This window comes from Phragmites australis, chromosome 23 (genome assembly GCF_958298935.1).
Source record: "Phragmites australis chromosome 23, lpPhrAust1.1, whole genome shotgun sequence".
Classification (NCBI taxonomy): domain Eukaryota; kingdom Viridiplantae; phylum Streptophyta; class Magnoliopsida; order Poales; family Poaceae; genus Phragmites; species Phragmites australis.
Window position 1 is genome coordinate 290,487 of NC_084943.1, and position 15,779 is coordinate 306,265.

Here is a 15,779-nt window from a genome sequence, read left to right on the forward strand (position 1 = left end):
TCATGTCGCCCCTCCCAATCCTGCTCCCCTCAAATCACGGCGGCATCTCCTGGAACAGCATGATCACTGAGTGCTCAAACCACGGCCTTGTCAATGACGCCCGGCAGCTGTTCAACGCGATGTCCGGCTGAGACGACTTGTCATGGTCTCCTGCTACGCGCGCGGGGGATCTGGAGCTCGCTCCGGACGTGCTAGCTAGACCGCATGCCAAGTGCACGGTGTGCTACAATATTGTCACGGCAAAGACTGCACTGATGCATGGCTATTTGCAGAGCAAGACCGTAGATGTGTACGGGTCACGCCGTACCCATCAAATGGTGCTTGTGCATCTGATATTTTCCCTTCTTTAAGTTAGACAAATATACTGGTCGTGCGAAGTGAGCAAGCTTCAAGCGGTTACAAAAGTTAAAGTCCTTAGATTAAAAGGTAAAAGAAGCAAGACATAGATAAGACTTGTCCTGTGGATGATTCGATCCAGTCTCATTTGAGTATTTGACTAGTTACAAAGTGAACAGGAACACGTAAATCTGAAGGAACAGAACGCTATCGCTAGAAAGAAAGATTCTTTCCGAGCTGCCGAAAATGGACACATCATGATTCGATGAACAGAAGGTAGATATCAGATCATACGAAAACCACATAGTTTGCCGGAAACCATGCATTGGTCAAAAGATTGAAGGCCGACCATTATCTAGCAGCAAGAAACGCACAATATCATCTTCTACAAATACCATATCTAGTTTTTCAGATCTAAATATTCAAAGCTACACCTAATTTTAGAATATTATCGTCACATGATTTTTTCTAATAATATTATTTTATTAAAAAATTATTTCAGAGATTGCTGTGTTTTATTATTCATTGATGATATATGTAAACAAGGTAATGCTAGAGTTTTTCTTCTTTGTTTATGCAGTTCTTCAATTTTTTAGGATAAATTCTCAATTACGCTTAAGTGCATAGGTGTAATAGATATGTTGGATATATCCAGGTTTAAAAAGTATTTAAATATCACATAACATGAATGATGCACAATATCTCCAAAACATAATTGTTTTAAGCCGAACGTGATACTTTTTTTATAACATATGAGGTGAGGTTACTAATGGGCTAATGGCCGGGAAAGGAAACCAGTAAACCACCCCGCGCGGCCATCGCGAGTTTTGATGCAAACCGCCGGGATGGTGGCGGGCCCCACCTCGACCAAATGCGGAAGCCCATCGCTGCAACTGCAATCTTAATCCCGCCCTCTGCGCCGCCATTCCTCCATTCATCCCGCTGCTTTCTTGCGAAGAGAGAGAGAGAGAGAGAGAGAGAGGGAGAGCAGTTTTTTTCGCCTTGCTCGTTGCTTCTGGGGAGGGGGCGGGGTTCTTGCCTTCAAAATCCGTTCTTGGATATTTTTGGGGGAGATGTGGGTTTTATGCCTTCTGTTGGGTTCTTGAGGCGCCGGGCGGATTGGGTTCCTTGGAGATTTTCGGAGTTGGGATCAGTTTGAGTTCGTGAGGCGGCGGCGGCGGCTCTTGTTTCTTGGAGAGCGGAAGGTGGTGGAACATGGTATGTTTTCCGTTTCTGTTCAGCCCTTGCGGTTCTTTTTTCCTATCTTTTTTTTGGTTCTTTTACGGAAGAAATGTGGACGGAGTCGGAGTGGATTTGGTTGGCAATGTGTGCCACCGATTGTGCATGCTTCGATCTGGATGGTCCCATTCCCCAACAAGGTTAGGGCTTTACTGTTGTGAAAGCCATTATTGTGGTGTACCGTTCGTTTGGTTTTGGTAATCTGGTATTCAATCTGGACGAAATTCGAGTCTCGTTACCGAAAGGTCGATCCTTCCGCTAGCTTTCTGTGGCTGGTTTAATGTATACTACGCAGCTAACGGAGCATGTATACTACACAGCTTACCGAAATCCAAAACTGTCTATTGGCAGGGATTGTTCAGTGACTGGTTGAATGTATACTACACAGCTTTCTGTGGCTGCTCACCTCCGTAGATTTTGGGCATGGCTGCAAAGGGTTTGTTGATTGGCTACAAACCTATTTTTTAATTACAACGCATGCTGTGACCCGTGATCCCGTCTGCGCAATCACTAATGGTTTCTTTGGTTCACACCTAAGTTTGCCACGTCTAAGGTTAGTCATGTCATAGATTTTTGGGCAACTGTTTGATTGACTGCCACAACTATAGCAAGCCATATTTTCTTAACCCATTGACCCACCCGTCATATATTTAGTTTTTTGACTAACTTTGTCACATTTGTGGCTAAGAATTTGTTAGCCACAATTTTTTTAGTAAACTATACTTGGCTAACCTTAGGCGTGAACCAAACATGTCCTAGGATTTGTACCCCCACTACTCAGCTAGCCTTGCCTCTTGTTGGCTACCATACTTACCCTTACCCATGCCTAACTTAGGGAATGTAGGCAGGTAAATGAGTGCCACAATGATACAGTTGCACTAGTAAGACAAACGGGGTATCTTTCAAAACTCATTCGTGGCAAAGTGTGGAAATGGATCAAGCATGGTATAATTTATCTGTAGCGGTCATGGTCGAAATAAAGTAGGCACAACATAACTGCAAGCTATGGCAGGAATAATGGTCTCCAAGTTGTGAAAGTTTGCTAATGTGAGTGGTGAAGTGTGGAAAATAGCCAAACAATCCTTTGTTATTAGTTGGTCATAGAGGTCTCAACATTTAAGGTTGAAGATTGCCATTTGCTTAGAAGGGGTTGATTGTGGTGTTTCGGTTCATATTGTGGCGAAGATTATAACAAATGTAGGTTTTGTCAATGTTCAATAGGGAAGGAATTGGGATTTGCGTAGGACGGAGTGAAGGGTCAAGTGGCGAGTTAGGTTGGGATAAGTTTCGGTGGTGGCATGTGGGTCAAGTAAAGTTGTGATAAGGTGGTGGTGGTAGGTGAAGCGCAGAAGGTGGTGAACCTCTAGGAGGGAGGAAAGAAGGCGGTGTTGACAGGAGGGAGGGAGAAGGTGACAATGGGTAAGGACGTACAAAGCTAAACTGCGGAGGAGACTCTGGAGAGATCAATGTGTGCTATTGATGCAGCTTGTTATGCCATGCTATGCTTGCCTATGTCATGCTATAAAGGGAGGCTTTCTTGTGTGGAACTTTTAGTATTTAGTTCTTTAGGATGTGGTTTCAAACCTGGCTTCTAATGAACTTTAGTCAAGTAATTTTAGGTTGGGAAGTACCAATTTTTAAAAAGAGTCCATAACAACTTGACTATCCGAGTTGACGTTTGACAACTACAGATGGCTAAAAAGACACCATTGGCATGGGACATTAACCTGCCAATAACTTTTTACTGGGTCAGGGCAGAGCACCTTTTGTTGGTGCAGGGTACGACAGGGTTTCGATTTCGCATTGTTAAGGATAGTGACAGTTCATAATGTATGGTTGGCACTAGCTGTTGGGTGCAGTTTGGTGCGATGAGATGAAAGAAAAGCAAACAGGAAGTCAAGCAGTAAGGCAGGAGATGAAATGATTAATGTATTAAGAGAAACTTGTCAAGCTCTCGCATCTCAATGACTGATATTTAAATCTTCAGTTACTGTTATTAGCGAGTCTAATGTTTTGATTAGTTAATCATTTGATGCCCACAAACTTGGATACTGTATCAGCAAATATGAGAGTATTATATGACATTTTTTATTTTATCATGAGGTCCTTCTATAGCTGATAATTTAATAACAAACCTCTTGGCATTTATGCAGAACACTGTGTGTGAAGTGTGTGGAGATATTGGTTTCAAACTTCTTCTGCTATGTTGCAGTGACTGCAATGGAGCTGCTACACACCAGTATGTTTTCTTTTCACCCTAATGATGCTTTCTTGTATTAAATATAACATGTAGCAAGAATAGGAACAGATTATTCCCTGGCCCATCTGTTTTTTTGAGTCTGCAATCACCACTTGTTCTAAACAAGCTTTTGCTGCACCTTTGAATCTATTTCGTTGAATCCAGTTTTTATGTTTTACTTATTAATGGGCATAACCCACAATAGATTTTTTCTCTTCTGAAAGTTCTTTTTATCATAGAACCCATCAAATGCTACCTTCTGTAGTTTAGCTATGCTGGTATTACATATTTAGTTTCCTTTTTCTGGGTTTCAAGAAAAGTAATGATTGACCTCTCCTCTTCTTATTATGATTCATAATTGGTGCAGATACTGTTTGGACAAAGTTGTCTATGATGGATCATTAGCAGACTGGTTGTGTGATGAATGCCAACAAAAGCATGGTGAAGTTGCTTACAGCAGATCTCTAGTGAAGTTGTCAAGTGAAAGGCCCTCAAGTCATGCTCATCTTGGCTCTACATCACAGCAGCCAATTACCAAGAGAGTGGAGTCAGCAAGGGCTGTAGGGCCATGGGAACACCCAAAAAGTAAGTCCTACATGACTATAAGTGCATGCCTAAAGAAGAATTATTCTTCAAGAATGAATTCTTTGCAAAAGAAGTGCATTAGAAAGAAGTCAAATATGAGAGGCAAAAGCATAAATAGAAGAGGACGCGATGCTGCAAGTATTGCCTGCACCAGTGGGGAGGCATTACATTCTTGTGAGACCATTGCGACTGAAACAGCTAAGAGCAACAATGGTGACAACCAGCAGGTTGACAATGAAAGCTCTGTTCAAACATTGAACAATGATCGTGGTTCAAATCATTTGGCACCATTGGATGAATTCTTGGTAAGCGATAAAGTTGAGAGGCAAGGAGGATTGACAATTGCTTCATCTCAAAATACATCAAGCGGTAATGTTCATTTTACTCATTATGATCCTAACAAGCAATATAATTCTTTGAAGGCAAAGGAAAGTCCCAATCCTAGGTCCGCACTTGAGGGCAACCGAACTGGTCAGATTGATCTCCAAAGTAACATAAGAAAACTTCCATTTTCTGTTGGCAAAGTAGCTGTAAGCCAGGTATCAGGGTTGAAAGATAACAGTGGTGCAACCTTATCTTCCAAACGCACTGATCATGACAAACAGACAAATCAACATGCTCCAGTTGGCTGCAAAAATATGAAAGTTAAGTCTGGAAATGATAATAGAACTTTGGTTGGTGCTCATCAAAACAAGTATTGGGCAGTGTCATCGCTGAGAAACAAGGACAAGCCTGAAGCACATGGTGATAGTAATAGCAATGTGTTAGATGGCTTGGTGTTGGAAAGAGAGAAGAAAGAGGTCAGTTTCCAGCTGGATTATAAGGATAGCAACGAGTTGCAGCAGAGAAGCATGGCTGTCAATGTACCACAGCCTTCCATTCTTCAAAATGATGATTTGGACAAAGCCATGTCCAATCCAAATATGGGTGTGTTGTCGAAGGAAAAAAACTGTCTGCCATCTGTGCATATTGAAAATGATAATCTGAAGGAAAACCAGAGGGAACCATCAAAGCTATTGGATCAGTATTCGAGTTCATCCTTACATATCTCTTCAACAGCAAAATTTGCTCTTGAAGCTAGCGCTACAGAAGTAGAAAATTCTGACGCTGCCCAAAACTTTGCCAAGGAGAACCCAAGAAAGCGAAGACGACTCATTCTACCATATGACGATGACGATGATGACAGAGACGAAGAGAAGGCTGAAGATGTGCAGCAGGAAAATGTCAATCCTCGACCTCTTAAGTTTGATGGACCAATGCCAAAGCATAGGATAGACACTAAATGTTATGTGGAGGAGGCTGTACAGACTGGAGATTTGAATGATCAAAATCTCATGAATGGTAGGCCTGTGAAGAGACGAAGATACATAATTGAAATTGAAGATGAAGATGAAGAGGATACTGTAGGTGCTGCGTATGCTGAATGCGCTCTGAATGATGCTGCAAACTGTTCTCTAAATGATGATGCAAAGTTGGCATCACAAAATATAGTTGCAAAGGACCATCTTCTCCAATCCACAACAGCATCTGATTCAGAATCTGCTGGTCAACAATATTATATTTACTCGCAACCCCTTGATGAACCTATTTGGAGGTATTTTTTATGCTCTTTTTCTTCTCCAAGTTAAAGTAATATTCTTTTGTATAAAATGGTGATATCTTCTATTTATGTCAATAGTGGAATCTTTAAGATAGATGGTGAAGTGTTTGTTAAGTTGGATGCTCACTTGTCAAACAAAGCATGTCAGAGAGTGTGGGAATTGTCAGGATTGTTGCAACCAGTAGTTGAAGTAATGAAGCTCCCACGGTTGCAAGCGTGGCCAAAGAGATGGACATCTTCAGGACCTACTGATGATAGCATTGGATTGTTTTTCTTCCCACGTGTTTCGAGGTGCATGTGACTTTCTCTCTTTTCTTCTGCTTGATGTTTTTTTTGCGAATCAGGCATAAATAAGTAGAATAGGATAAGTTTAAGCAAATTACAAGCATAAGCACATCGCCATGCAGGGCGACAATACACAAGCGCCTGGGTGTGCTACAAGCATCAACACACACAAAACAAAAAACAATACGGGCACTAGGCTGCAAGGAAAAACGCTTTGGTTCGTTGTGTAATATTCTCAACCACCAAATTGGTGACCACATCGTATTGTAGGGACTTATGGTTGAAGACGCTTCTATTGCGTTCTTTCCATATGTTCCACATCGTGTAAATGATGATGCCATTCACCTCGCTTCTCTTTTCCTTTTGTGTTGTCTTGGACACTTGATGCCACCACTCGGCCGTGTTTGTAAAATTGGATGGGTCGAGATCCGGTGGGAGGGTGTACTGAGTCATGGACGTCACCCTAGCCCATGCCTCCTTTGCATATGAACATTGTAGGCATAGGTGTAACGCAGTTTCCGGATGGCTTTGGCAAAGGGGGCAGCGGGGCGGGTGTGGCCACCCTTTAAGCACAAGGTTGTCAGCCGTTGGGATTTTACTTTGGATCAATGTTCAAGCGAAGAACTTGCATTTGTTTTACGATTTTGCTTTCCATATGACGTTGGCGTCAAAAGGTGGCAGGGATCCTTGGAATTGGGCTATGTAGGCCGATTTTGCAGTGTATTCGCCATGAGTTGAGTTGTCCACCGCCAAGAAATGGAGCCTGTGGTATCCATGGTGAGGTCAATCAAGGGGTGATTCTGAAGTTCTAATGTTCTTATTGCATTCCAGGGCAAATGAAGTATCAAACAGAGTAGTTAACAAAATAATCAAGAGTGATGCTGCCTTAAAAGTTACTGTTGGTATTGCCGAGCTACTAATCTTCCCCTCTGTTTTATTGCCAGAACAATATCACTGTAAGTGTCTAGTTGAAGAATCCTTTTTTTCTTTCTGATTTTTCCATGTGCATACAATGCAAACACTTAGTAGGGTACGTCACCAGATATTCTGTGCAGATGTTCATAGTAATTTCCTACTTTAAATTATTTTCTTGTGAACTAGTGTTGCTCTTATATAGCCTCGTCTTACCAGTTACTGAACAATTAAACTTCAGTTTTCCAGGGGAAACACTACCTGTGGGGAGTGTTCAAGCGAAAGGAAGATATGCCTGACAAAGGTGTTCAATCTGAAGAGCAAGATGGTTCAGCGCATGCCGCAGAGGAAGGGGAACTACAAGAGCAGGATCTTTTGGACCAACATGATGAAGTACTATATGAGTCATCGGACCAAGAGACTTTTGTTGTGAAGCATGTTGTGCACGTTGAGAATCAACTGCTGGTGGAGCGTGACCCTGAGGCACAAAAGGAGGCTATGAAAGTTGCCACAAGAGAAGGAATTACGTCACCTGGCAGCAATTGGTCCTCTGCTAAGACGGACTCTCCAAAAGCCAGATCAAACTGCTCTGTGCATCCAAGAATTGAGCGTAAATTGCATGCGCTTGGAGAAGTGGACCAGCAGGAAGACGCCAGCTCTTTGGCCGTGTGGACTGCCTCAAGTATTACCGAACAGTCAAGTTGTGCAGTCACTACCAAGCTGATCAAACCTTGTGAGCGTGGTCACGGACAACCCCTCTCAGACTCAGAACATTCCACAACAAAGCTGTTTGGATTTGTTGTTGCCCGGACACCAAGATCTCAGCAACTCATCCAGGAGATGGCCAGTGAAGAAGGTGCATTGTTACTCCCAATGCTGGAAGAGATGGTGACTGCTGATTCTAGCGCAGGTGGCAGCACTGGAGTTGCATCTGAGCTGAACCCTGAAGCCGAGTGCCCTCATCCGCGTGACTGCCCTCAGGCCTTTGATTTCGTCTCCATGGGCAATGGTGAGCCTGGTGTGGCTTCTGAAGCCTGCCTGGAGCTGTTCCCGGTACGGCAGGAACAGATTGGATGGGCTCCCAGGGTGGAAGTTAGCCGGGAAGTAGACCTTGACTTGAGCCTTGGCAAGTGCTCGGGAGCGCCCTCAATGCCGCTCTTCTGAAGCTTGCTTCGGAGTTAAAGGTGTCGTACAGGACTCCTGGACAAGTTCAATTTTGCTGTGAATCACAATGTAGTGTTGTTGCCTTGTCTCCCAGTGATGATTGCTTTCTCTAGTTACGGCTTGCCAGTGCCTGTAAGTTCTTTTGTGCAGGATATTTTTCTCGTTAGGATTTAGTTTTGTGATGATGTAGATTCCAAACTGATGTATGGAGCCCTCCACAGCTAACAGTTATGTTGTCGGGAAAGGCCGTTCGTTAGTAATTTTGCATTCAGTATGATGTAGATCAAGTCTTTGTGCCCCTTTCAGTTTACTGTTTGGGCGCCTTTTGTTTTGGCAATGGTGACGAAAAGGGCAAAGCTGAGTGGAAAGGTTTGTTAATTTTGTATGGGGAGAGGAGATTTTTCAAGATGAATGGTTTATTTGGATCCACTGTTCAACTTGTTGTGCATCCAATGAAATGTACTCGTAAATCTGTTTGTAATTTGCATGTGACAAATCTGAATGCTTTTACAACAATTGCAAAACACATCTGTTTTGGATGGGCCGTAGTAGTCCTTGCTAGCGCGTGTTGTTAATTACCATTATCAGCAATGGCGTCCCCTTTGAGATTAAGGACAATTCTAGTGAAATACGCGTTCCTGCTCTACATTTGATAAAGGACAATTTCATTTCTAGTTGCCACAACGAATCTCCTCGGCTTTGGAGACCATATATTTCATTGGCAGTAGAGAATATTTGACTTTGACTTGCATTAAACCAAATAGATATTTGATCCCAATTGGTTGATTCAAAAAAAAGAGAGAAAGAAAAACCCAATTGATAATCCTGAAAGGAAACCGCCCACCCCCACGTCCGGGCCATAGAATCGACTCTTGTAACCGCACCGTTGAGGCCGGGGTGGAGTTGAAATGGATTTGAGTTGTTGAGGCCGAGACAGTTGTTGTTTCTTGGAGCCGGAGGTACTGGGCGTTGGAAGGAAGATGGTATGTATTCGGTCTTCTATTCCTCTTTTCTCCTGTTGTGATTTCCTGCCTTTTTCTCGGTTCTTGATGGAAGAGATGTGGCGGGATTGAGTTTGGTTTGCAATGTGCCCAGAAAAAAAGACTCTTTCTGCGCGATCATTACTCTTCTTATTTACCTGTGGATGGTCACAGTGTTCAACAAGTAGAGGTTTTGCTTCGCTTCTTTTTTCTCTTGGCGACCGGGGGTTTTCTCTTCTCTTCCTCTGCCGGGATCGAGGGATTCTGGTGCTCGTAGACAAAGTTTTTGGGGGAAGCAAGGTGACACTTGTCATTTAAAAGGCCGCCTAATCAGTTTTCTATACAGGTTTTTAGGAGAAGCTAATTAGTCCAGCTGCTTAGTACTAGATTATATTAATTTGTTGCTTGCTATATTCTATATGTTAGTATTTGATTGAACATCTATCGTCACTAGAGACCTTAGCTAGGCAAGACTAACTTAGCGGCCATGGCATGGGATCGGCTAGCTAGCTCGACACCTACGGACCACCAAATCGAGGTCCCGCTACCGGGATCCGCAAAGCTCGGCGCCAAATCGAGCCCCAGCTACTGTTGGATTGACGAGTGTGGGAATATTCACGAGTTTGTCATCGGCAAACCACCAAATCGAGCCCCAGCTACTGGCTCCGTGTTGCAAAGGATAGCACTAAGAATTCAAAACCTTTAAGGGGCAAAGAAGGTTTGAAAGGATCAAAGATCCTAACGGCAAGTGAGCTCTTGTTTCCTAATAAAGATGATTCAAATGAAGATTGTCAAGATCATTGCTGCCGGTGGTTGAAGTGACAAAGGTATCTAGGTCAGCAGCCTGGCCCGAGATATGGAAGGCATCAAAACCCACCGGTGAAAACATTGACTTGTACTTCTTTCCACATAAAATGAGGTGCCTTGCTTAACCTTTGACTCATCACTTGTACCTTCTTTTTTTATGTGAAATAAACTGTCTAATCTTCATGTTTCTATCCTAGGCATGATGAAGCACTTGATCAGCTAGTTAAGGATGTCATGGAGAACAATTTGGTCTTGCAGGCTGTTATTGGTGAAGCTGAGATGCTGATATTCCCTTCTGTTCTGCTGCCTGAGCGCTATCAGAGTATGTGTGGAGTTTTCTTTTTGAAAATATGATCTCTTCGTGTGATAGAAAAAATATGATGCTGCACCTGATTTCCTGTACGTGTCACCAATCAAATTCAAAAGTAGCCAGTTATGATATACTGTTTCTGTCATGGGTTGAGTCACTCACCATGCTCTCTTATATTCGCAGCATTTTCAAACGAAACACTACCTGTGGGGAGCATTCAATCCAAGGGAAGATGATACTATAATTGCAGAACAACTAGATGGTACAGGGAGTTGTGCACAGGAGGAAGATAGGGTAAAACAACATTTCTTAAACCAGATAAATGAAGTACAATCTGAAGAACCAAATCAAGAAATGATTTTGATGAAATGTGCCATGCCATAGGAGGACCAGCGGCTGCCTGCTAAGAGCACTCAACAAATTGAAGCTTTCAGTGTTCAAGGGCCTGCAAATGTTGGCCTTGAAGTTGAAGCTCTTGAAGAAGGAAGACTGCGAGATGCGCCGCGTCACGCTTGCGCATGATTGAAGATACTCAACTTGCTACTAATGCTACCACTGTTCCTGCTGAAGCTACTTGCTACTAATGCTGCTACCGTTCCGGCTGAAGCTGTTGCATTTACTACTGATGCTGCCACCTTACCTGCAAATCATGGACTGATCAACTCAAGCATGGGAGTCCCCCCTGGCAGCGTGTTTGGTATTGTTGTCAGACAAACTGCGAAACTCGAGCAATTCATTCAGGAGATGGAACACGAAGGTGCATTGATAGCTGTTATGGAGGGGAGGCAATTGGTGCCGGCCCTTGGCCAGGGCAATATGTCAACCACCATGCAGTAGCAGGGACTAGGGAGCACGGCATGAGCTGCTGCTCACTGGAGATAGCTGAATAGCCAATGTCCCATGTCAGCATGAGCAGAGGGCCGCCGAGTTTCTCCTGACAAGGTGACCGCCGCCTTGAGCTATTTCCGGCGAAGCAGCAGCAAATGAGCTGGGCTTTTGGGGTGGAGTAGGTAAGGTAGTGGACTTGGATCTTAGCTTTTGTAATGAGCTAGTCTAAAGGCACCTGTTTAAGGTTCAGCTGTTTGTGTCCCTGCTAGTAGCGTACCTTAATGTAGTATAGTGGTTTCGGCCAAGATGTAAATATTCTCTAGTATGACATGTGAGTTGCTCCAGTTTTCTGAATGCTTGTTGTTTCCTCAGGTTGCAGTTGTGTCTGCATAGCATCTGATTACTTTCTAGTCTCTTATATTGCGTTCCACCTGCATGAAAGTAAGATAACTGGTTAGGCTGCTTGTTTGGCTTGTAGCTCTTTTGGAGTACTGCACTGCTTCTTGAAATTACTACTGCTCATCCCTTGGATTGGGTGTATAATCGTATTTGCTAAGAAGTTTCTGATATGGATTAACTTAATTGGAAGTGATTCGCTGTAGTTGGTTTATCACTGGTAGTGGTATTGACTGCAATTTTTCATGAAATTTTCCGAATATTTGGGTACGTGTATAATGATTATTCTGCTTCCAGCCTACTTAGTTTCTGCTTCTGATATCTCATATTACATCAGCTTTTAGATCTAGAGGTTAGAGAATTGACTACTCCTTTTGCCTCCAAAAACTGTCACATGTGCAGTAGCAAATACCTTTCCCCCCCTTACCCTGGTTTACTCGTCAGGCTGCCTAGTAGGACTCCATACTGTAGCATTTTTGTTTTGTTGATACCGAATCCAGTTTTTCAGGTCTGCTACATGCGCGAACAAGGACCAATGCAATGATGCATGGTCACATTGGTCCTTGTTTATGTATCTGTGTTTTCATACTCTGTTTATGTTATGATCTTATGATCATTAGAGAATAAATATCTATTAGGAGGATAGTCGAGAGACGTCAGCTACTAGAGGAGGGATTAGATCAGAGATTGGGAAGGCTTGATTAATTCTTCTCTTAACATGAAGTCTAAATCCTAACTTAAAATCCTAAATTAACTCTAAATCCTAACTTAAAATCCTAAATTCTTCTCTTAACTTGATTAAAATGATGCGCGGCTGCCCCTTTATATAGAGAGGGGAAATTATAATCCTAAATCAACTCTAAATCCTAATTTAACAAACTTATCTCCTATTGAATTGAAAACCAAATCAAACATATCTCCTAACAAAATCAAATAAAACTCTTACCAAACTTATCTCCTAATCAAATTGCAAGCCTTGATCTCTTACCCATAACATCTCCTCTCTCCTTGGGATACAACTCGTCCTTGAGCTATGGTAGAAACCGTGGCTGCATGCCTTCGAAGCCCACATCAATGAAGGGTTGCAGCGTCATCGTCCCGTCACAGGAGAGCACCAAATTATCTAGATTCCATCGCCCATGCTACCGTAGCACCACAGTCGGCCTTGGTGGCATTGCCTATAGGGATAGTAATGGAAAAGCTAGTGGTGGCATTAACAGAGAGGTTAACGGGTGGCGCAGTCACGTCAAGGATGGTCTCGATGGCGCCACCCATGGGGATAGCAGCGGTGAGACCATCGGTGGCGCCAGCATTGAGGGCGATTAGCGATGGACAACAAGGTGGTGTAGTCACCCAACGTTGTTCTCGGCACCGCTACCCATTGGGATATCAACAATGACCAGTGAAGGCGCGACCAAGTCAAATGGTGTGGTAGACAATGCCACTGTTGGCTCCGTGGCGTTGCCCATAGGGATGACAATGATGTAGCTGAAGCCGTGGGTTGAGATCACCTATCTCTGATACCAAATGTTATGATCCTAAGATCATTAGAGGATAAATATCCGTTGGGAGGATAACCGGACAACGTCGGTCATTAAGGAAGGGATTAAACTAGAGATTAAGGAGACTTAGATTAATTTTTCTCTTGCTTGATTGTAATGATGTGTGGCTGCCCTTTTATATAGAGAGGAAAAATTACAATCATAAATCAACTCTAAATTATAACTTACCAAACTTATCTCGTATTGAATCGGAAACCAAATCAAATTTATCTCCTAACCAAATTAAATCTAACTCCTATCAAACTTATCTCTTTAATTAAATGGCAAGCCTTGATCTCCGGTCCATAACAGTTCGAGTCCCTGCAAATGTAAAGAACACCAACTTTGGTTCTGGTTGTTTATATATGATAGGAGAAGTGATATATATACAGGCCATGTCTTCAGTAGTGTTTATTCTGAGTTGAGATTCAATGTTTTCTATCAGCCGTCTTGAGAGGCTCTATTGTATCAGCAGTCCCTGCTTTTCATGATGAAACCAAGAACTTCTCTTTGTAACAATCATGGTCCATGATAGGTGGTATCTGGTAATCGGTGTATCAGTTTGGGTCTCGAGGAACAATGGACTATGAATCATGTGTTTTGATTTAATCGAATCAACTTCATTCAAGTTACTAATGTCTGCCCTTTGTTGACTCGGCCTGAGATGGCCGAACAAGCATCTTCTTGTTTTCAAAATTAATCATACCTATAGGGAAGGGCTGCTTATCAAATTTATGCCCCCTGTCTTTAGATGGCCTGCAAACTTTAATCGACCTTCATTAATAGCCAATTGTAACTGCCGACGAAACGAATTGCAATTATTAATACTATGAGAAAAAGAATTATACCACTTGTAATATGCACGCTTCCCTAACTCTTTAGGTGATGGTATAACATGATGATTAGGCAGTCTAATTCCTTTTCTTTGCAACAAGAGAAAAAATTCTACTACATTTAGCACTATCAAATGTATATTTATCTCCTTTGTGCCGATTCTTTTGCGGAAACGACTTTAAAGCTAAGCAAACGAATGGTTCAGAATCCACATCTAACCATTTAGCTAGACATTTGTTTGTGCCTTTCTTGTCCGATATCTTAGAACTATCACTAATATCGGTCTCTTTAATTTTATCAAGTTTAAACTTTGAATTTCTAGCAAAAAATAATCATGAAACTTATGCTCCATTTTTTGACCACATATGAATTGAATACGGAGCAAGTAAAGTAAGCCATGTAAACGCAATACCCGACAAAGGCAATGGGAGTAATCTCAATTTTAATGTATCAAACCAGCAAGATGAGGTACAATGTGAAGAATCAGATCAAGAAATGATCATGCCTTTGGAGAACAAGCGGTTTCCTGCTAAGAGCACTCAACAAGTTCAAGCTTGCTGTGTTCAAAGGCCCACCAACATGGGCCTTAAACTTGAAATTCATGAAGAAAGGAGACTGCCAGATGCATCGTATCACGTTTTGCGCACTACCGAAGTTACTGCAGTTGCTACTGATGCTACCGCAGTTCCTGCAGTTGCTACTGATGCTACCGCAGTTCCTGCTGAAGCTACTGCTCTTGCTACTAATGCTGCTACCGTTCCCACTGAAGCAACTGTGTTTGCTACCGATGCTGCTACCTTAACTGCAAACCATGGGCTGATTGACTCAAGTGTGGGAGTTCCCCCTAGGAGCGTGTTTGGTGTTGTTGTTTGACAAACTCCAAATCTTGAACAGAAACTCAAGCGATTCATTCAGGACATGGAACACGATGGTGCATTGGTAGCTATTATGCAGGGGCAGGCGATAGGTTTTGTGCCTTGGCCAGGCAACATGGCGACCACCATGCAGTGGTAGGAGCGGAGCATGAGTTGCTCGCTGGAAATAGCCTACCAGCCAAGGTCACATGTCAGCATGAGCAGAAATTGTCCTGACAAGGGGATCGCAGCCTCGAGCCATTTCCGGTGTAGCAGCAGCAGATGTGCTGGACTTTTGTGGTGGAGGTAGGGAAGGAAGATGTTCTTCCTCAGTCTAAGGCTCATCTCTCAGGGTTTTTCAGACCTTCTCTTGTGCTTGATGATCATTCTCAAGCCTCAAAAAGTTTGTTTCAGTCTGCTGATGACGGTCAAACCAGTAAAAACTCAACTCAAATTCCCCTTAATTGTGTCTTTCAAAGGCTCAATAATGATTTGGGTTCCCAATCTGTCATGGGGAACAACATGGAGCAGGCTGTTGTTGCCTCGTCTTCTCCTCCTATCGCTGGTACTTGTGCCGCTTTACAACACCATTCAATTCCTTGCCCCAAATGTCTGCTATCGGTGAATCAGGAACCGGAGGTCCCCGAATCCCGAGACCAGGCCAGCAATCCGCCACGTGGTGCCATCCCGCAGAGTCTCCTCCGCGAGGTAAAAAAGATTAAGTCTCGGGAGAGGGCGCTTGGGGCCACAGTCAGTGGTCCCCGAGTACCCAAGTTCCCCGATGATCTGCGAAGTCTAAGTACCGGGAAGAAAGTGCTCGGGGAGGTATACGGTGACCCCCGAGCACCCGAGTCCCCCGACGATTAGGA

At 43.1% G+C, this 15,779-nt stretch overlaps 1 protein-coding gene across 1 annotated transcript; it reads left to right on the forward strand.

Moving 5' to 3' along the window:
- Window positions 1-1,140: 1,140 nt before the first annotated feature.
- On the forward strand, window positions 1,141-8,785 carry LOC133905733 (uncharacterized). Its single transcript, XM_062347495.1, has 6 exons — window positions 1,141-1,554; window positions 3,729-3,814; window positions 4,182-5,993; window positions 6,078-6,290; window positions 7,116-7,240; window positions 7,438-8,785. The coding sequence occupies exons 1-6, from the start codon at window positions 1,552-1,554 to the stop codon at window positions 8,358-8,360; spliced, it is 3,162 nt and encodes a 1,053-aa protein (XP_062203479.1). The 5' UTR covers window positions 1,141-1,551; the 3' UTR covers window positions 8,361-8,785.
- Window positions 8,786-15,779: the final 6,994 nt, after the last annotated feature.

Excerpts from the sequence above, each read along its gene's own strand:
- LOC133905733 (XM_062347495.1), top strand. Across the intron at positions 3,815-4,181 it reads AATGGAGCTGCTACACACCA|ATACTGTTTGGACAAAGTTG; the intron begins GTATGTTTTCTT and ends TAATTGGTGCAG. Across the intron at positions 5,994-6,077 it reads CTTGATGAACCTATTTGGAG|TGGAATCTTTAAGATAGATG; the intron begins GTATTTTTTATG and ends TTATGTCAATAG.